This window comes from Amyelois transitella, chromosome 10 (assembly GCF_032362555.1).
Source record: "Amyelois transitella isolate CPQ chromosome 10, ilAmyTran1.1, whole genome shotgun sequence".
NCBI lineage: Eukaryota > Metazoa > Arthropoda > Insecta > Lepidoptera > Pyralidae > Amyelois > Amyelois transitella.
Window position 1 is genome coordinate 5,704,386 of NC_083513.1, and position 18,255 is coordinate 5,722,640.

The window sequence follows — 18,255 nt, forward strand, 5'->3', positions numbered from 1 at the left end:
GAATCGATTCGAACTTCTGCAATACTCATAATCGAGTTCTCATTTTCGGTGATGTAGTACCCAAAGAAAAGAACGTTTGTATTCGTACCGTAACTACACAGTCGACGAAAGCTACAGACAGACCCGATAACTTAAAAATTAAAACCACCCTTTGTTGTGAAAGGAGATCTATTTGAGAAAGGAAATAAGATTTTTCTACCATTAAAAGAGCCAAAGCATGTTTGCCTTTAATGAAACAATGACATGGTAGATAATAATAATTTTGGGATACCTCTACCTACCTACTTCATAACTACTTATTGTTAAGTATTTTTTCACTCCAGTTTTTGCCGTGATTCAAATTCAAAGCCATACCTAATTATCATGCATGTGACTATCTCTGTCTTCATAGGCTTTTAAAATGAAACAGAAAGTCCGCATCGGGGACTCCGGTGACGGCCCGACCACGACGCGGCCGGCAGCCCTACCTAAATATCCACCTCTCACTTCATTCAGTGAGCCTGTAGTCGTCGGGGCGGGTCGTCACTGCACCGTATTAATATTATCATCACAAAATCTGTGTATTTATAAGTTATATACTGTAGGACGACCCGATACCTAACCCGACCTAAGTACTTAAACAATCAAGCGAAATGTTACATCTGAAGAATATCGCAAAATCCGCAGTCCCGCCCCTTAAGAACACCATCCAAAATGAAGCCGTCAATAATATGGTCAAAATCGCACCTGCTGCTGTGAATGTCTGCTGCCGTACTTATGCCAGTCATGAAATTCCAGACAGGCTTAAAGATATTCCCACTAGTGCGAACCCAAGATTCTTCGACATGGTGGAGTATTTTTTTCACAGAGCCTGCCAGGTAGTCGAAAATAAATTAGTTGAAGATATGAAGTCCAGAGTATCAATTGAAGAGAAGAAAAAGAAGGTTGCCGGTATTCTGCAACTGATGCAGCCTTGTGATCATATTCTGGAAATCCAGTTTCCTCTTAGGCGTGATTCTGGCGATTATGAAATGATTCTCGGCTACAGAGCCCAACATTCCTCGCACAGAACTCCAACAAAAGGAGGTAAGTAATGTTTACTTCTATTTATTCCCATTTTTTGGATGTGCTTACATCATCATCACATTAATTTGAAACTTACCCAGATAATGACAATAGTGAGATTTATTTATAGCTACAGACACGTGATTTGCTATTCGTAACATTTGTCTGTATAGACATTATAACCTAAGTAATGGTAATTTTTATTTCAATCCCTTGAAAATATTCTTAAACTAACCTACCTAGTACCTAGGTACAATGATATAATACTTACTTATCATAGCAATGTGTAAAAGTCTTGGAACCTAATGATTTATTGATAAATAGTTACTCTTGTTCAATGTCACTTTAATTTATTAAATATGTACCTAACATTATTTGCCCATGCCACCTAGTCGAACATAAATTAGAGTTCTAATTATATTAATTGTGAATTTGAATTATATAATGATTGAACTACTTAATTAAAATACCATTACAGTTGTTACCAATCTTACACCTATATTTCTTCTTTTTCAAATAATGCAAGCTGGTCAATTCGTTAACTACCTAGACCTTGAAAAGTGAAGGTTAACCGAAAAACTGCTTGTTTGATGTGAAACATAACCTATAAATTTGCACATTTATGTACACGCCTTTATCTAGGTACTAGTACCTATTTATTGACTATACCTACTGAAAGAAGGGGTAGGTAGGTACAACAAAATAAACAATAATGGTAACACAATATCCGACGTTTTATATTAAGATATTTAACACCTTTGTCACGATAAATAAAATATAATTGCCATCTAAAACATAAAATTTCTTCTAAGAAATAAATAGATTATAACATTTTATCGGTTCTTAGAAGAAACTTTAATTCAGCACTCATCCATCACATTATATTTTATACCTATATTTTGCTATGTGTCTTGTTTCTTTCTATTTTGTAGGATTTGAGTAAATACTTCCAGGTATCCTCAAAACACTATATAAATCGTATTAGGTATCTGAAATACCTAAGTAAAATAACATTAATGAATTAAAATCACACATTTAACAACAACAAATACCAATACTTATGCTAATTTCTCTTAACTAACAAGTTAGAGAAACTACATTGGTTGAGCGTTTTCGATTTAGGTATAGGTACCTATCACCATTTCTCAATATAGTACCTACAACCCTGCTTTTGCCCAATCGGTTAGAAATGAAAATTCAGCCGTCTTTGATGAGGCTTCATCATCGTCTTCTCTTAAAGTTTCTAATAGTTTCATCCAAAAATTATAACAACAAAGAGTTCCCTGACGCTCGATGAAATTAGGTACATATGAATTGAGGGCTCGGCACGAAAGTTTCCTTGCGTTGTCCTGTAATGCAATGCAAGGTAACTTTAGTTCTTAGCGGGATAAGGATACCGTTGTTTGCCGAATCATCCTAACGCAGTCTCAGTTGTGATTTTGTTATCTACAGAGTGGTAAACAACAAAACTCGTGTCTGCATGATCAAAATGTAAAATAAGCGAGAAATGGCGCATCACGCTCATTCACCTCCTTATCATACACACACCCCAGTGGCTGGCAACCAAAATCTTGGTAGACAAGAAGCCAATGCATGTTGCATTTACGTGAAGCCTGTTCATTTACCTAATCAACTTGAGTACAAACTTGAGTGATGATAATTACCTTCTAGATAAAATAATATTTTTCAGCACGTAGGTAAATGGAGGCGTGGCTGTGACGTGGTTTTTTACGTCACGGTTATATAATGTCTTTGAAAAACAGTGTATTTTACCACTTTGCAACTTCGCTACAAAATAAACAGCGATATGTAAAGAACCTGTCACATCAATCTTATTAAATGAGATAAATAAATATATATGACACAAATAATAAATTAGTAAGTAGTCACGCTTTAGAGGGACGTACGATATTTATTTTCTGATTGTCTTTTGTAACTTCAACTACTTACTTACATTTAATAACAACCCAGTCATTCGCATTAGAATTATGAGAATGGACCCATAAAACGAGAGCTAGGGTAGGTACCTACAGTTATTTACAAATCCACGTCTTCGATAATAATATCTATTATTTCAATAGGTTCCTAAGTTTCTAGAAGTCGCTGTAGTCCCAAATAAGATGACTCAAGGAAATAAAATTTTAAAAATCCTTTTAAACGTAATACCTATTATTAAAGAACTTATATTAGTCTAAAACATAAATATAAACCTAAGCATTATTTTTAGCCTTCTAGAAACTCATGCCAACGACACTCCACTCGCTCCCGATTTACTATCTATCAAGAGTCCAGGTCTATATATCTAAATTTGTGCTAAAATGTTGCTTAAATCTTTACTCAAATAAAAAAAACTATTGCAAATTTATGTGTACATCACACGTTTATCACTAAATTAATATGACATCCAAACATCATGTTTAATTTACCATTATTATAGTTAGTTAACTGCGCAGTACTTTTTCATTGGATATGTAGGTACTTACCTTAATTGACAATTTCATTAAATTAACTCCATTTACGTAACTAGGTAACAGGAAACATTTTACCACTTACGCAATAAAAACTGGTGCTTTGGCGAGACAAAACACTATGAGGAATCTTTACACATTTAGAAAACTAAATACCATCATGATCAAATCTTATTAGGTAACTAATTTTTCACTCTTGGATGGTAGTGGACATTAGCAGGCCACGATTACGGGCCACATGCCAGTATGATGTACCAACAATAAACTGACAAAAAAGTTTAAAAAAGTGATCCCTTCTCCACAGGTATTCGATTCTCAACGGATGTAACGAGAGACGAAGTCAAGGCCCTGTCGGCTCTGATGACGTTCAAGTGCGCGTGCGTCGACGTGCCTTTCGGCGGAGCCAAGGCGGGTATCAAGATTAACCCCAAGCTGTACTCGGAGCATGAGCTGGAGAAAATCACTCGCCGATTCACCCTGGAGCTCGCCAAGAAAGGTTTCATTGGTAAGTGATATTGTGGAAGTTTTGGTGCCTGCCTATCTTGAAGTTAACATACTAAGCAGTCTAGGTTATTATTTTATATTTTTTAATCCAAACCCCGCCGCGTTGAAAGTTTTTGTTGTATAAACAGATGGTATCTTCCAATAATTCCCAATTGATTCAAATTCAAATAAAAAAGAATTCGTTATGATAGTGCCAAATTAAGTTGTTGCTAGCATAAAAATAATGCTTACCTACGTGTGATTTGTGAACCTAATCAATCTTCACAATAATCATGTCGATATATTAGGCGGTGACGAAACTGACGAGTGTTAAATTTACTTATCTCTTAAGATAAACTGAAATCATACGTTTTTGGTTTGATAAAGATACCTATATACCTAACTTTGTATACAAAAGAGTAAATCTTATCTACGTACTTTTTCCTCGATATTAAATTTTAACACTTTGAAATAAAATGTATCAGAGTTCTTGTCCAAAGTCAAATATATTTCCTTGTCTAATACCAACAAATTAGGTTCAATAAAGTATATTTTCAATTAAATAAGTAGGTTCAATGTTAGGGACCTACCTGTAAATTATCTATAAAAGCACAAAAATCGAACGTTCTAGATAAATAGGTATAATACAATTCGGCAATCTAGGCAGGCAAGAGTTTAGACTCCGCGTAACTCTATGTAAAAAACGTTACTTCTGATATTTACAAGAATCTTCCTATCTTTTACATTTTGTGAGGAAATAGCCTCCTTTCTTGGCTTCGGTCAATGCCTCTGTAATTACGTAACACTGACCTGCAGTAGAGAAAATTGCAGTAGCGTGCGACGTAATGGCCTGGTGACAACATGGACCAATGTGCAGTGTAGTAAAGAACTCAGGAGTTTGTTGAACTATATCTAACCACACTAAGAGAAAAGCAGACAAACCAAGGAAAATATTTTGTTTGAAGTTTGAATACAAATAGTACCTTATTTGTTTGTTTATTCTTAGAATAAAATATTAAATTTTTGAGGAAATGTCCTGAACTAAAAGGGACTACAACTAAAAGTGTACATGAAGGGCAGTCTGTGTGCCTGAGCTAAAAACATTATCTAGCAGTTAACAACAAGGGGTTTATTTCACGTATGACTAGCTTACTGTATCTTTAATATTGACCTATACTTTAAACTCCTATCAGAATCCATTTATTTTACTACTCGTGCTTGGTAATCTGATCGAAAGATGTCAACAGAAAATAGAAGTAGACAAAAACATCTGAAAGTAATATTTTTAGTTTGGGAAGCGTCCAAGAAAATGCCAGGCATTTTTCTGGTTATCTTCAGACACACCTCTTTTACAGCTTTGTTTTTTATTACCTACTCACAGAACAGAAGGTCAAGACTAAAAAATAAATGGTTCGGTAGTAGTTTTTGATCTCGTTTTGGTGTATGTAATTTGGTCATAATCGTAGATATTCTGTAGCGTAGTAATTGCACTCAAAACGACAAACACATTTTCCACAGACTATCGGATATTTTTTTAACAGACTTGACCCCAGAATAAGAGTTGTATTAGAAACTTACCATCTGTTCTGACGTGTTTAATAACTTTTCCGTTACAAAAATAAGTGATATTTAAATAACTACCTAGTCCATTATTAGCATTTCTCGTTATGTAAAACAATTTGGACTCATATTTAAATATTAAATGGCCAAATGGCAACTTGGCTTTGTGTTTATAATTCTGCATATCTACAATCTACAACTCACATAAAGTTTATGACTACATATTTAGAATTACAGGATAAAAATCATTAGAGTATAAGGAAACTCCTGAAAAAGTATGTATATTCTGAATCGTGTAATACAATCACCTAATTCATAAAAAAATATATACAAAACATATGTTTTTATCTTCCACTCGATAACCGCCAATGTGTTGGTTGATATGTTCCTTAAAGAAATCATAATCATGTGATGAGTGCGAAATGAATATTCTGCCGTGAATAATATTTCATGACTCTGCCTTGTAAAAACATTTACTATATCCAGGCAAGGTAGATACCAATTCGCCATTGTGGAATGCCAAAGCACAAAGGTAAGCAAAGCTTTACAAAAAGATCTGTATGCTATTTATTTCAATTAACCAGCCAACCAGTTTGTCTTTCAAGTAGAAAACATCAATGCACGTCGTTTGTAGGAAAAGTCTCTTCTGGGCATTTAGAATTAACAACACAAACTATAATTTCTAACTAGATCTTAATCGTAATATAATCTCAAACACATTACCTATTCGGAGTGTATGGTTGAATAGAATTAATCCAACATCAAGATAACGAAACTAATTCGTAACGGCATAACCGTGATACTATCTGCACTCAGTTAATAATGATATTTACTGCCTAACAACCGATAGTGACGAGTTATCTCGAAAGATACCCTAGATTGCTAGGAAATACTGCCATTGTTTGATAAAACTAATTAGAAATGATCATTGTATAACCTTTAATTTAAAAAGATAATTATGGGTAGACTATTCGAGTCTGGTTTTAATTAATAATCACACATTAATATTTACGATCATTTACAAAGATATAATTAATGCGGATTAAACCAAGAACCGGCACAAATAAAGTATCATGAAGAAATGGAAAAATATGAGTTGTTTAAAATGAAACAAATGAAGGTTCGTTCAAAATTAAAGGTTTTAAAAAAAACTACGATATGGTATAAGGTGCGAAGATCTTAAGGGTTTTAACATATTGACGCAACATCCTATCGTACCGGAATCGGAAAAATAATAAGAAAGGGGAATAGTAAAAGCATATACCTAATTCTGATCTATGTCCTAGGCATGATACCAACGTCTATTTTAATAGTGAATCACCTGTTTAATACTGATAAATCCACATTTTGATAAGGATTCTAAGCTTCACATTATTATTCCTCACATAATTAATAAAACATACATTATAGTGCATACATACATACATATGGTAACGTCTATATACCTTGCGGGGTAGACAAAGCCAACAGTCTTGAAAAGACTGAATGATAGAATTGAGATTCAAATAGTGATAGGTTCCTAGCCCATCGCCTAAAAAAGAATCCCAAGTTTGTAAGCCTATCCCTTAGTTGCCTTTTACGAGATCCATGGGAAAAAGATGGAGCGGTCCTATTCTTTTTTTATTGGTGCCGGGAACCACACGGCATTTTATTGTGCACTTTTGAAAAAAAATCATTGTGATCGTTCTACGAACGAAGCGTAGCGAATGCTACGTACTAACTGTGTTCTACCACATGCTACGACGCGACGAGAACATAGCCGTAGCAATAGCGTAGCATAGCATTGTTTTTGTAAACGTCCTACGATGCTACGAAAGTATATTATTATATTCATACACACACGAGTTATATTATAACGACATAATAAACGTGTAAAACGGACTATACTCGTATCTACGTGAATCAGTTTATGTTGTACAGTAAAAAAATATTCCGTAACGTCGTATCTAAATAATAAATTATCTATGTACAGGAAAATTAGAGCTAGATAAACCGAAATGATTGCGCGTTTGTGAAAAGAAAAGAAAACCTTTACACGTAACATTACTAAATAATAATCCTTTTTTTTACGTATACTAAAAAACATGTTAATAGGGCCTGGTGTGGACGTGCCTGCCCCTGACATGGGCACGGGAGAGCGGGAGATGTCCTGGATCGCAGACACCTACGCCAAGACCATCGGTTACCAGGATATCAATGCGCACGCCTGTGTCACCGGAAAACCTATCAACCAGGTAACAAATTGATACTTTTTATAAATAATACATGTATTAAACGCGCACGCAACGTAGGTGCAGTAGCCCGCTGGTTTTCAGTCGCTCAGTGACCACGGATAATCGTAACATGATCCCAAACGTCCGAGGTAAAATAAAGTTACGTTACGGGTGACGTTTAATACCTATATTATTTATAAATAGTATAATGCAACGCGAAAGTTTAATATCAGTTATAACTTCCTACTTTAACGTTTATCGTGTTTTTGACTTATTCGTGGTCCAATGTGAAATTTGGGATAGTCGAATCACCATAAATCTAATGATACTGAGGAAATTCCGGGATGATGATAGTAGGGAAAAGGTATATTCAAACTCAAACGTCAGTTAGGTATAAGGTTTACTTTTACCCAGATCTTCGCTTACGTTTTAATATAAAAAATCATTCCTTAATTGACGCCTCATCAAAGCTAATATTCTTAGGGAGATGGTTTTGGCTTTGGCTGTTCGTTGATAGATTTTATGTTCGTCACCTCAGTATCAAAAAAGGTTTTTCAATCCGTCGTAAATTCAGTTTCTCAGTTTTTTTATTACCTGATAAAAAAAACTAGCCCTTCGAGGATGAAGATTTAAACCATAAAAGTTACACCTATTGCACAAAGATATTTTTACACTACTCATTCAATGGTCGGATATGTTATTTATTGTAATTTACGTTTGATACAGGGTGGTATCCACGGCAGAGTGTCGGCCACCGGCCGGGGGGTGTTCCACGGGCTGGAGAACTTCATCAACGAGGCCAACTACATGAGCATGATTGGTGAGTGACATTCCATCGAGTTTTTTTTCTCATCTTTCGTTTGTCAAATCTTAAAAAAAAAAACATTGCTGTTCACCTGACTGTCGTCATTCCACATAGTAAGTATAACTATTAGCTGCGCATAGGCATGTGCATACACATGAAGCAATGATGCTGCCCAATTTGTTATAAATACGTAAACTCAAATAATGGTTACGTGACAATTAAACAGTACTCTTACTCTCTAAATAAAACATCTTGATATTACTTTATTGGTAGTATTATAACTACTCTTCAAATTCGGTATGAGAGAATGAAATGGCAATCTTTTCAGGCACGACCCCCGGCTGGGGCGGCAAGACGTTCATCGTGCAGGGCTTCGGTAACGTGGGGCTCCACACGTGCCGCTACCTGGTCCGCGCCGGCGCCACCTGCATCGGCGTCATCGAGCACGACGGCGCCATTTACAACCCCGACGGTATCAACCCCAAGGTAAAAAACAGGGATTAAACTTATTTAACATGTCTTTTTTTAAATACATTACTAAAAGATAAAAGTGTCAAGTCAGGAGGTCTGTTTCACCTTACGCACGTTTCGATGACATAGGTAGGTACTCGTATTTTTTCATGATTGGAAGAAAGAGCGAAAGCACTTCTCATTGTTAACGCAGTTTCTTCATTTGAAAAATTTTACTACCTATCAGAAATATATAATTCCTTAATCAGGAACATTGAAAGGCAATACGAGCTTGTCTTCTATCTCTTTCTACCACTCCAGTTCAAAGCTAGAAAAAGAAAGTTATATAATACATTAACTATAATAAGAAAGATAATATATAAATTGTACAATCAACAGTATATTAACTTACCCAAATCCACTCAGTCCCACGAAGGGCAACTTAATATGCCGCTGACTGCACCACACTGTGTAATTTTGTTTATTTCATTATTCATCAAATAATAGTTGTTTACAGGGATTTTTTTATCAGGATCCTGTTGTTACCCCACCTGAAGTAATCTAATATTGATCAGCGTCAGTGATAAGTAATCTTTGTTATCGTAATAGGTGTTACGCCCTGAATAATGCTTGTGTTTTCCGAACACATAGTTCAACTGATAATATCAAAATTAGTTTCTAGGCACGTACCTGAATAGTTAATTAGAAAATACGTTGATTTATGGTACCTAGTGTAATTATAAAATATCTAGGTAAATATTCAATGAAACTGGTTCTTTTTGAAGTAACATATAAGTAATCATCATCGTCATCATTTCCATATCGAAAGATAGGTACATAAATGCTATTTCAAATAATCTCAATTTCTTTATTAAACGGTCCAGCCAAGTCTACTCCGTAAGGCATAAGGTCGTGGTATATGTGAGTTATTTTAAAAAACATTTTGTTCCAGGCTTTGGAGGACTACAGAATTGATAACGGCACCATCGTGGGCTTCCCCGGGGCGAAGGCCTACGAGGGCGAGAACATGTTGTACGAGAAGTGCGACATCCTGGTGCCGGCCGCCGTGGAGCAGGTCATCCACAAAGAGAACGCACACAAAATCCAGGCTAAGGTATGGGAGAAAAAATATTTTAAAATTGCCAAATTAATTTTATATACTTATAATTTTAGAGAACGCATTGTGTGTGACCTCTTGGTGTTTTAGTTGGCTACAGGAAAAATATCTTTTCCTGCATTCTTACTACACTTTTTGATAGTTAACATTTTGTGTGCAGCGGCCTTAATGTGGGAGGATAAACTTTAAAAGTGCCTTACGCCCTCTGACATGGTTTTAACGATAAGTATGGCATACACACTTGCGTAAAAATTCATTCATCATCACAGGATGAATTCACCGAAATGAAAACTTACCGCATTGATAATTTCCACCAACTACAAAATTAAATTATGTTACGTAAAACATCATTAAAACTTTTTGTATAACTCAACGATTATAATATCAAAGTTAATTTATAACATAAACAGGTCAAGAAATATTATTACGTATTATGTAGGTGACGTTGGCGATAAGATAAAGTGAAAACAGATCTAAATAAGCTTAGAACAAAATGTGAACAATGCGTTTAGTAAACAAGATGATGTCATGGCATATGGCATTCAATGTTTTGTTAGAACTTATTATGTTATTTAACTGAGCCATCAGTAATGAAATTGTTGCGGACCGCTGCCCGTTAAAATGATAAAAAAACAATTGAAAAATATAAGAGAAACTTATTTATTCAGTCGTTCCCCATTCTAAAGAACTAAGTAGTTAATGTTTTTTATAGAATCATGTTTCAAATTTTATTAAATTTACAAATCGAGGTAATTCAAAGGTAAAGGTAATACCATGTTTATGAAGTGAGAGTTGTAGCATATAGATAAGTAGGTACACTACAATGAAGATACGTAACACTTAAGTAGAAATACAAATGGAAATCGACAGAGAAATTTAAACAAACTTTTCGAAAAAAGTTTTATTTTGCTGGCCACCATTTCTACAAATAGCAATTTTTTTTTAAATTTATACTAGCTTTCATGGGGCTTAGCTCCCGTGGGAAATACCAGAAAAAAATTGTGTTACTCCCGAATGTCTGTTCCACTTCTATGTCTGCTAAATTTCGTAAAAATCAGTCGCAGTAGTTTTTGAGTTTATTCGTTACAAACATATAAAAATAGAAATTTCTAAAAAGATAAATTAATGTCTTCATGGAAAACATAAAGTAAATAACTGCTCCTGCTTTCTCTCATCTTGCGTGTTCCCAGTTACACCTTCCGCCACTACGTTTCCAACTTTGTCCAGTCTAAAGTATAAACAACTGTTTAACCAGATTATCGCGGAAGCCGCCAACGGCCCCACAACCCCCGCTGCAGACAAGATCCTGATCGACCGCAACATCCTGGTCATCCCGGACCTGTACATCAACGCCGGCGGTGTCACCGTCTCCTTCTTCGAGTGGCTCAAGAACCTCAACCATGTTTCTTACGGCCGTCTCACCTTCAAGTACGAGAGGGAGTCCAACTACCATTTGTTGGGTAAGAGTTTTATTCTTCTTCTTCCTGGCTTTAGTCCCGGTTGCACCCTTATCACACTGATGAGAAGCCCACTAGGTATGCTTTTGACCATGGATCCTGCATTGGGTGGATTAGGTTTTTAAACGAAGCGACTCCCATCTCCTCCTCAACCTTTTCAGGTAAACCTGACCAGTATTGGCTAGATCATGGTTTAACATCCAGTTGCCTGAATATGCAGTTTTCCTCATGATGTTTTCCTTACTGTTAATTCACTTTTTAGAGATGGTAGCATGGAAATCGTAAGAAAGTAGAAACCAGTAACTTGAGAATAAAAGTAAGTAGTTAGTTCCTAAACTATATAGGGTGATGTGGTTGCATCCTTTTCTCAATAAAGAGGTTATTATTCCGTACAACCAAATACTTAATAAGTAGGTAAATTCAATGTACTAGTCCTCTAATGATGACAAATTCTTGTTATGAAAGTGCATAGTGATAGGATTTTTTTAAATAATATAACGCGCAAAAAATTATGATTTTAATGTTATAAAAAAAAAATATATGTAATAGTTGCTAATTAATTTGCTGTTATAGCAATGTTTGTTTATTTTTCTTAATAAACCTTGAAATATCTCGACCGCTTATCGTATTTGACACCCATGACATGACACGACTAGAAAATTCACCGAGGTTTAATTAAGATACCTACAATATTCCAGTCGCTTATCAAAATAAATAACATATGTCCATAAAATAGGTAATTTAATATTTTGTGTAAGTTTTTTGGATTTCTTTATGACAACAAAAAACTAATAGATGAACTGGTCGATAGAAGTATTATGACATAGGTTATTAAATTTGAAGCACAGTTATATACCTATACTAAAACACTGAAGTCATTTTTAGAAACATTTTTAGTTCCATACCGAAAAGGTAAAAACAGGACCCTATTTATGTTCAAATAGACGGATATTATGTAGGTATGTTAAACATTATTATATAACGATTACATATGTAAATGGTGATATTGTGTCGTCATTTTATTGTTTTAAATATAACTTATCTGTGACATCACGGTGATAAGTACCTACATTGGGTATTCATATACATAAAATAACACAAAGTTCGTTAACACGCGTAGTTTTAAGTTATTATAATTCATATAATATTTACTTAATCGGCACTGTTTGGTCGATAATACTGTATACTGTTCTATAAGATATTTTATTTTGTACTTATGACTGTTTGTGCCAAAATAAATGAAAAAAAAAAAAAAAAAAAAAATAATATCCACTCAACGTAATCAACTCAGGGTGGCATGACTAGGTAGGTATCCAAGTAGTAAGTAGTACTATCGTTATTTTGGCTTTTTATCTACGAAGAATCTATATGTACACTATTTTATTTTAGTATTTAAACACAGGTCGCAACCACTTTGCGAAAGCGCCGTCAAGTTGAGAAAGTCATATTTTCTATGAACAAAAATTAAAGAAACTCATTAACGATTATACCATACAAAACACGTGATAGATAACCGTATTCTACCCATAACTACGGGCAGTACTATTAAAACGACATGGGCACTTTTGTGTGTAGTGTAGGCTAACTTTACAGCATTCAAAACACAAGTTTCGCGCTTGATTTGATCTGACGAAAGTGTGCCATGGTGATGTTCATGACTTAGCTTCGGCTTCCGACTCGGAGATCGCAACGATCTAGGCTAAATTGTATATAGTATGAAAGCATTGACATCATAAAAGATAAGGACCACCACCCACAGCTCTATCAACCTTCCATTGTACAAGCCGAATCATAAGAATCTTCTTCTTAAGATTCGGCTCGCTTAATTGAACGTGCTTTTTCACTCTAATAAAACAAAATTTGTATTTCAGAATCCGTACAAGAGTCCCTGGAGAGACGCTTCGGCCGCGTGGGCGGGCGCATCCCCGTGACTCCTTCAGAATCCTTCCAGAAGAGGATCTCTGGAGCCTCCGAAAAGGACATCGTGCACTCCGGCTTGGATTACACTATGGAGAGGTCCGCAAGGGTAAGTTATCTTTTTATGAGGTGCTACAAACTTGACAAGTAGGTATATAGGTAGGTTTAATGTTTAGGTATATTTAGGAATATTGCTTAACGAGCTACTTACCAAGAAGAGTTAGGTATGCAAGAATAATAGTGATAAGTAGGTATGTGATTAATATGATGTTTACTTTATAATATGACAGCTTATACACGTGAATTTAACTTTGTTCAAATTCACGCATTGGATGATGAAACTAAATGGGCTTCCATATAATTTAGCCTGTATAAGCCGCTAACTAAGGTACTTAACTACGACTTTTCGTTTCAGTAGACACTATTTTCACTTCTATCATGGTATATCAATTTTGTTACTTTTTCCAGGCCATCATGAAGACTGCCATGAAGTTCAACCTGGGCTTAGATCTGAGAACGGCCGCGTACGCGAACTCTATAGAGAAAATATTCACCACATACGCAGACGCTGGCCTCGCATTCTAGACTCTCACTTTCAATCTAAGTATTGTCTGCATTTTATAGGCTCCTTTCTAGACCCTATGCACATAAGTATAACTTTTAAGACATTATATTCACAGTATTTTTCTTTGTTGAAATCATGGCTTTTTTACTTTATTATAAGCGAAATATTAAGTGAAAATTTAATTTTCCAATTGTATCGTCTTGAATTTTTGAATAAAATATTGTTTTACTGTTACCAAATTTATATTTTTCCCGTAAATATGTAATATACCTACTACCTACCTACTCGTACATTTTCTTCATTTATCCTAGGTTCAATTTGTTAGATCCGTATAAATTAAGACCAAATATAAAACAACAGTCGAACTACTTATTTCTCTTTGATTCTACATAAGCTCCACGTGTCTCTCCCTCTTGTTATAAAACGAAATTGTTCGAACACACATTTTGTTACGAGGAGAATTTGAGGCTTAGCTACATAGGAATTTTCAAAAAATAAGCCGTTATTACATCATTCTATCTCTCTGGTAAATTTCGTCAAAATCAATCCCGTAGTTTTTGAGTAAATTCCTTACAAATGACAAACATAAATACTTTACATAGGTCAAATATTTTATAATTATAATAATTATTAGTACCTATAGCTGTGTGAAGTCGTGCCACCGTGGTCGCCCCTCTTCGCCGTCCGGGAATCGTATATATAAATATAGAAATCTTAGCTTTGGTGGTCAAATCAGGAAGGTGGTGAAAATCTAAAATGCGTGTCGCATATAGGCACAAGTTCAAATTCCACCTCGGCCATGTACCATGTACCAATGCCTATAGTTCAGTGTAATGCAATATATATAAGTTTGAATATTAGCCGATCCTCTTACGGTGATGGATTCTTTTCCTCAGTAGGTAGTGAGGTGAGGATGAAACCGGGTGCAGGAGCCAGGAAAAAGGATCGCATGGAAACAATGAACGCAACACGAAATATTTTTATGAATTCTGAACGCATCAGTATATCGGCGCGCGGTCGCAGTGACGGCAAGTGACGGTGACAGCTGATTTTTTGATATTGGAACGCAGCCAATTACGTGTCGCTGTCGGTCGGGTAAAAATGTCAATCGATGCTTATTTGTGATTAAGTTTTTACATTAATTTTATCTAAACCGGCAATATATAATAAAGAAAATGATTACAACACCTGTTTTAGTTACAATATTATTATCATTAATCAGTGGAATAGTTTCCAAAAGTGTGGAGTTGACTTTTGAACTACCTGATAGTGCTGTTGAATGTTTTTATCAAGATATAGAAAAGAATACTTCAGCAGCATTAGAATACCAAGTAAAAAACTGTTTTTTCTAATTAAACACTGCATACACCAACTTAGGATTTCATTCATTTCCATTTTAACCTTTAATAAAGGTTAAAATATATGACACTGCTTTTCCTGTTATGTATTCGATCATTATAGTTTTTGTATGTTTCTTCCAGGTTATAACTGGAGGCCAGTATGACGTAGATGTGAAAATAGAAGGCCCTAATAAACAAATCCTTTACCAGCAGCAAAAGATGCAATATGATTCATTCCAATTTACAGCCCAACAAACAGGTAGGTACACACCCAATCTCTTGTGATATTATGTGCTATTTACAAAACTAAATTGTTTAACTTTATTTTTGTAATGACCTATTATTATTGGATTTTGAATCTCGTACTTCTCCAATGTTCTGTATATAAGAAATTCTGGTGATAATTCATTCATTTGAGCTATTAATTCAAATTTTAATTTTTAATCTGATGTCCCCCAGTACAAATGCTGCCTACTGTAGGATCAATATATATCACTTGTATATTCACAGAATTATGTCTATTTCCCTAATGGAGCAGACAGAGCCAACTGTCTTGAAAAGACTGACAGACAACATTCAGGGTTGAAATGTTTCTATTTTAATTGAATTAATAAATAATTTTTATTAAATTCCTCTGTCTGATATCAAATCTGTGGACTTTTTGCCTGGACTCATGACAAATGTATCTTTTGCATTAGAGGTTTTTAATATTGAGTGATGCAAATTACATGAATTAAATACAAATTGAAAATTTTTCCAATGGTACTAGCTGTCCTGGCAAACACTGTTTTGCCATTTAAATAAGGGGTTTGAAAAATAAATGTTGGCCTATTCTCAGCCCTACTTAATAAGCTCACAAAATTTCATGAGAATCGGTCAAGCTGTTTCGTAGGAGTGCAGGAACGAATATTGTGACATTTTTTTATTTGATTTGAAATAGTATAGTTTGTAATATTTTATTTCAGGTGTTTACAAAGTCTGCTTCAGCAATGAATTCAGTACATTCTCACACAAACTGGTTTATATGGAAATGAATGTTGGACCCGAGAAAGCTTTACCAGGTGTTGGAGAACATGCCACTGTTCTCACACAGGTACCAATATATTTTTTTAATTTCTTAATCCTGTTAGTATCAATATGTATTCCGTTGCTGCACATTAGGTGATCTGGAGGTGAAGTCAAGTATGCTGTGGGTTTAGTAGTTTATCTTAATAATAATACTTTAAGAATACTACAGCACCTACTATTACATAATTATTTTTTTCTGTAGCTTTAGTAAAACCTGCAAATAAATTTGAAGCACTTAAAACAAACAATTTTAATAACTTAATTTTGTTTCAGCTGGAAACTTCAGCAAATGATATCCATACAGCACTTAACCAAATTATTGACCACCAAACTCACCATAGACTCAGAGAAGCCCAAAGCCGGAAAAGAGCAGAAGACTTGAATGACAGAGTGTTCTGGTGGTCTACTGGCGAGACTGTGGCCATTGTCTGTGTTGCTATAGCTCAAGTCATGATCCTAAAGAACTTCTTCAGTGATAGACCTACACTGTACAGTCGAATGTAGTTAAATAATAGAATTAATTTTATTAAAATATTTCGTGAACTACTTCTGGTTTTTATCTCAAAAATAAAAATGCTATGTTATTAAATGTTTATTTACACATTGCAGCACATCATACAAGTAAACTTCTCAAATTTCGAGAAATTTACAACAAAATTTTTGATTTTATATTACAAAATAAAGGTTATTTTGTTTATTAACATAATTTCATTATACTCAGTAATTTACACTCCTTCCTGTGGAGGTCTATGGTAATACAAACCTTTAATTTATTAAGTTAAAAAAGTACCAGCAAAGCAAATACTCCATTTACTAGAGCACAAGGATATGCTATCAATGGTCTTTGTTCAGCATCTCCAGACATAGTCACAAACAATCTGCTTGCTGATAAAGCTGACCAAATCACTGCAACTGCAGATATCATCAGTCCTATAGTTCCTTCTAAAGAAACAAAAATTCCTAATCCAGCCAATACTACCATAGGCAACATACAGTATCCCAGCACACTAGCTACACTTAGTACAGTAAAAACACCTTCTGTGCGACTCATCAGAGACAATAAAAAATACATTAATATAACTGACATGACTGAGAGACCATACACATATCCAAAGTGTGCCTTGTTTCCTGAGAGGAATAAACAAACCGCCAATGCAAGACAAAATGCTATAGGTCCAGCTATATCAGTGTCCCTCAATAAGAAATTAGCATCATCAGCTTTAGATTGTCCATGAAAAGGATTTAGTACTGCTAATGTTTTCTCCAATATCCTGTCTGGGTATATCTCCAACTCATCTAATAAAGGAGGCTCATCAAACTCTGTTGTTTCTCCTGGAGCTTCTCCAGTTATTGGTGCTGGTGTAAATAAGTTTGGATTATAGTACTGATTGTTATTTGGAGGAAGTGTGCCTTGAGTTTGATCATATGAAAAATTTTGGTGCTCTGTAGGAAATGTCTGGAAGTCTGAAAACAATTAAATTGGTAAATTTTGTATTCCCAAGTGAATACATTAAAAATAAGTACATTGAATTAAAGTGATGCTTACCAAGAGTTTGGCCTGGATCAACAAAGGTATTGGAAGTATCAAATGTATAACTTTGGCTGTTGTTTTGGGTTTGCCAAGCATAATCATTGGGATTGTAATTAGCCATGACTAAATAGCTAACTAACTTTATGAAATTTCAATTTATTTGCAAAATTGTGCCAAGTACAAGACAATACAAATCACATCACAACGCAAATGTCAACATGACAGCTGTCATTGAAC

General features: G+C 34.8%; 3 protein-coding genes across 3 annotated transcripts; 2 read left to right on the forward strand and 1 right to left on the reverse strand.

The window, feature by feature from the left end:
* The first annotated feature begins 475 nt into the window (after nt 1-475).
* On the forward strand, nt 476-14,451 carry LOC106137706 (glutamate dehydrogenase, mitochondrial). Its single transcript, XM_013338605.2, has 9 exons — nt 476-1,065; nt 3,817-4,017; nt 7,650-7,789; nt 8,495-8,588; nt 8,902-9,059; nt 9,976-10,137; nt 11,396-11,600; nt 13,469-13,623; nt 13,983-14,451. Exons 1-9 carry the CDS (start codon nt 633-635, stop codon nt 14,097-14,099), a joined length of 1,665 nt encoding a protein of 554 aa, XP_013194059.2. The 5' UTR covers nt 476-632; the 3' UTR covers nt 14,100-14,451.
* Nucleotides 14,452-15,132: 681 nt separating this feature from the next.
* On the forward strand, nt 15,133-17,033 carry LOC106137645 (transmembrane emp24 domain-containing protein 7). Its single transcript, XM_013338505.2, has 4 exons — nt 15,133-15,410; nt 15,561-15,678; nt 16,385-16,512; nt 16,761-17,033. Exons 1-4 carry the CDS (start codon nt 15,255-15,257, stop codon nt 16,989-16,991), a joined length of 633 nt encoding a protein of 210 aa, XP_013193959.1. The 5' UTR covers nt 15,133-15,254; the 3' UTR covers nt 16,992-17,033.
* Nucleotides 17,034-17,066: 33 nt separating this feature from the next.
* LOC106137644 (protein YIPF5) lies at nt 17,067-18,255 on the reverse strand. Its single transcript, XM_013338504.2, has 2 exons — nt 18,034-18,255; nt 17,067-17,951 (listed from the first exon to the last, which is right to left on the reverse strand). Exons 1-2 carry the CDS (start codon nt 18,137-18,139, stop codon nt 17,266-17,268), a joined length of 792 nt encoding a protein of 263 aa, XP_013193958.2. The 5' UTR covers nt 18,140-18,255; the 3' UTR covers nt 17,067-17,265.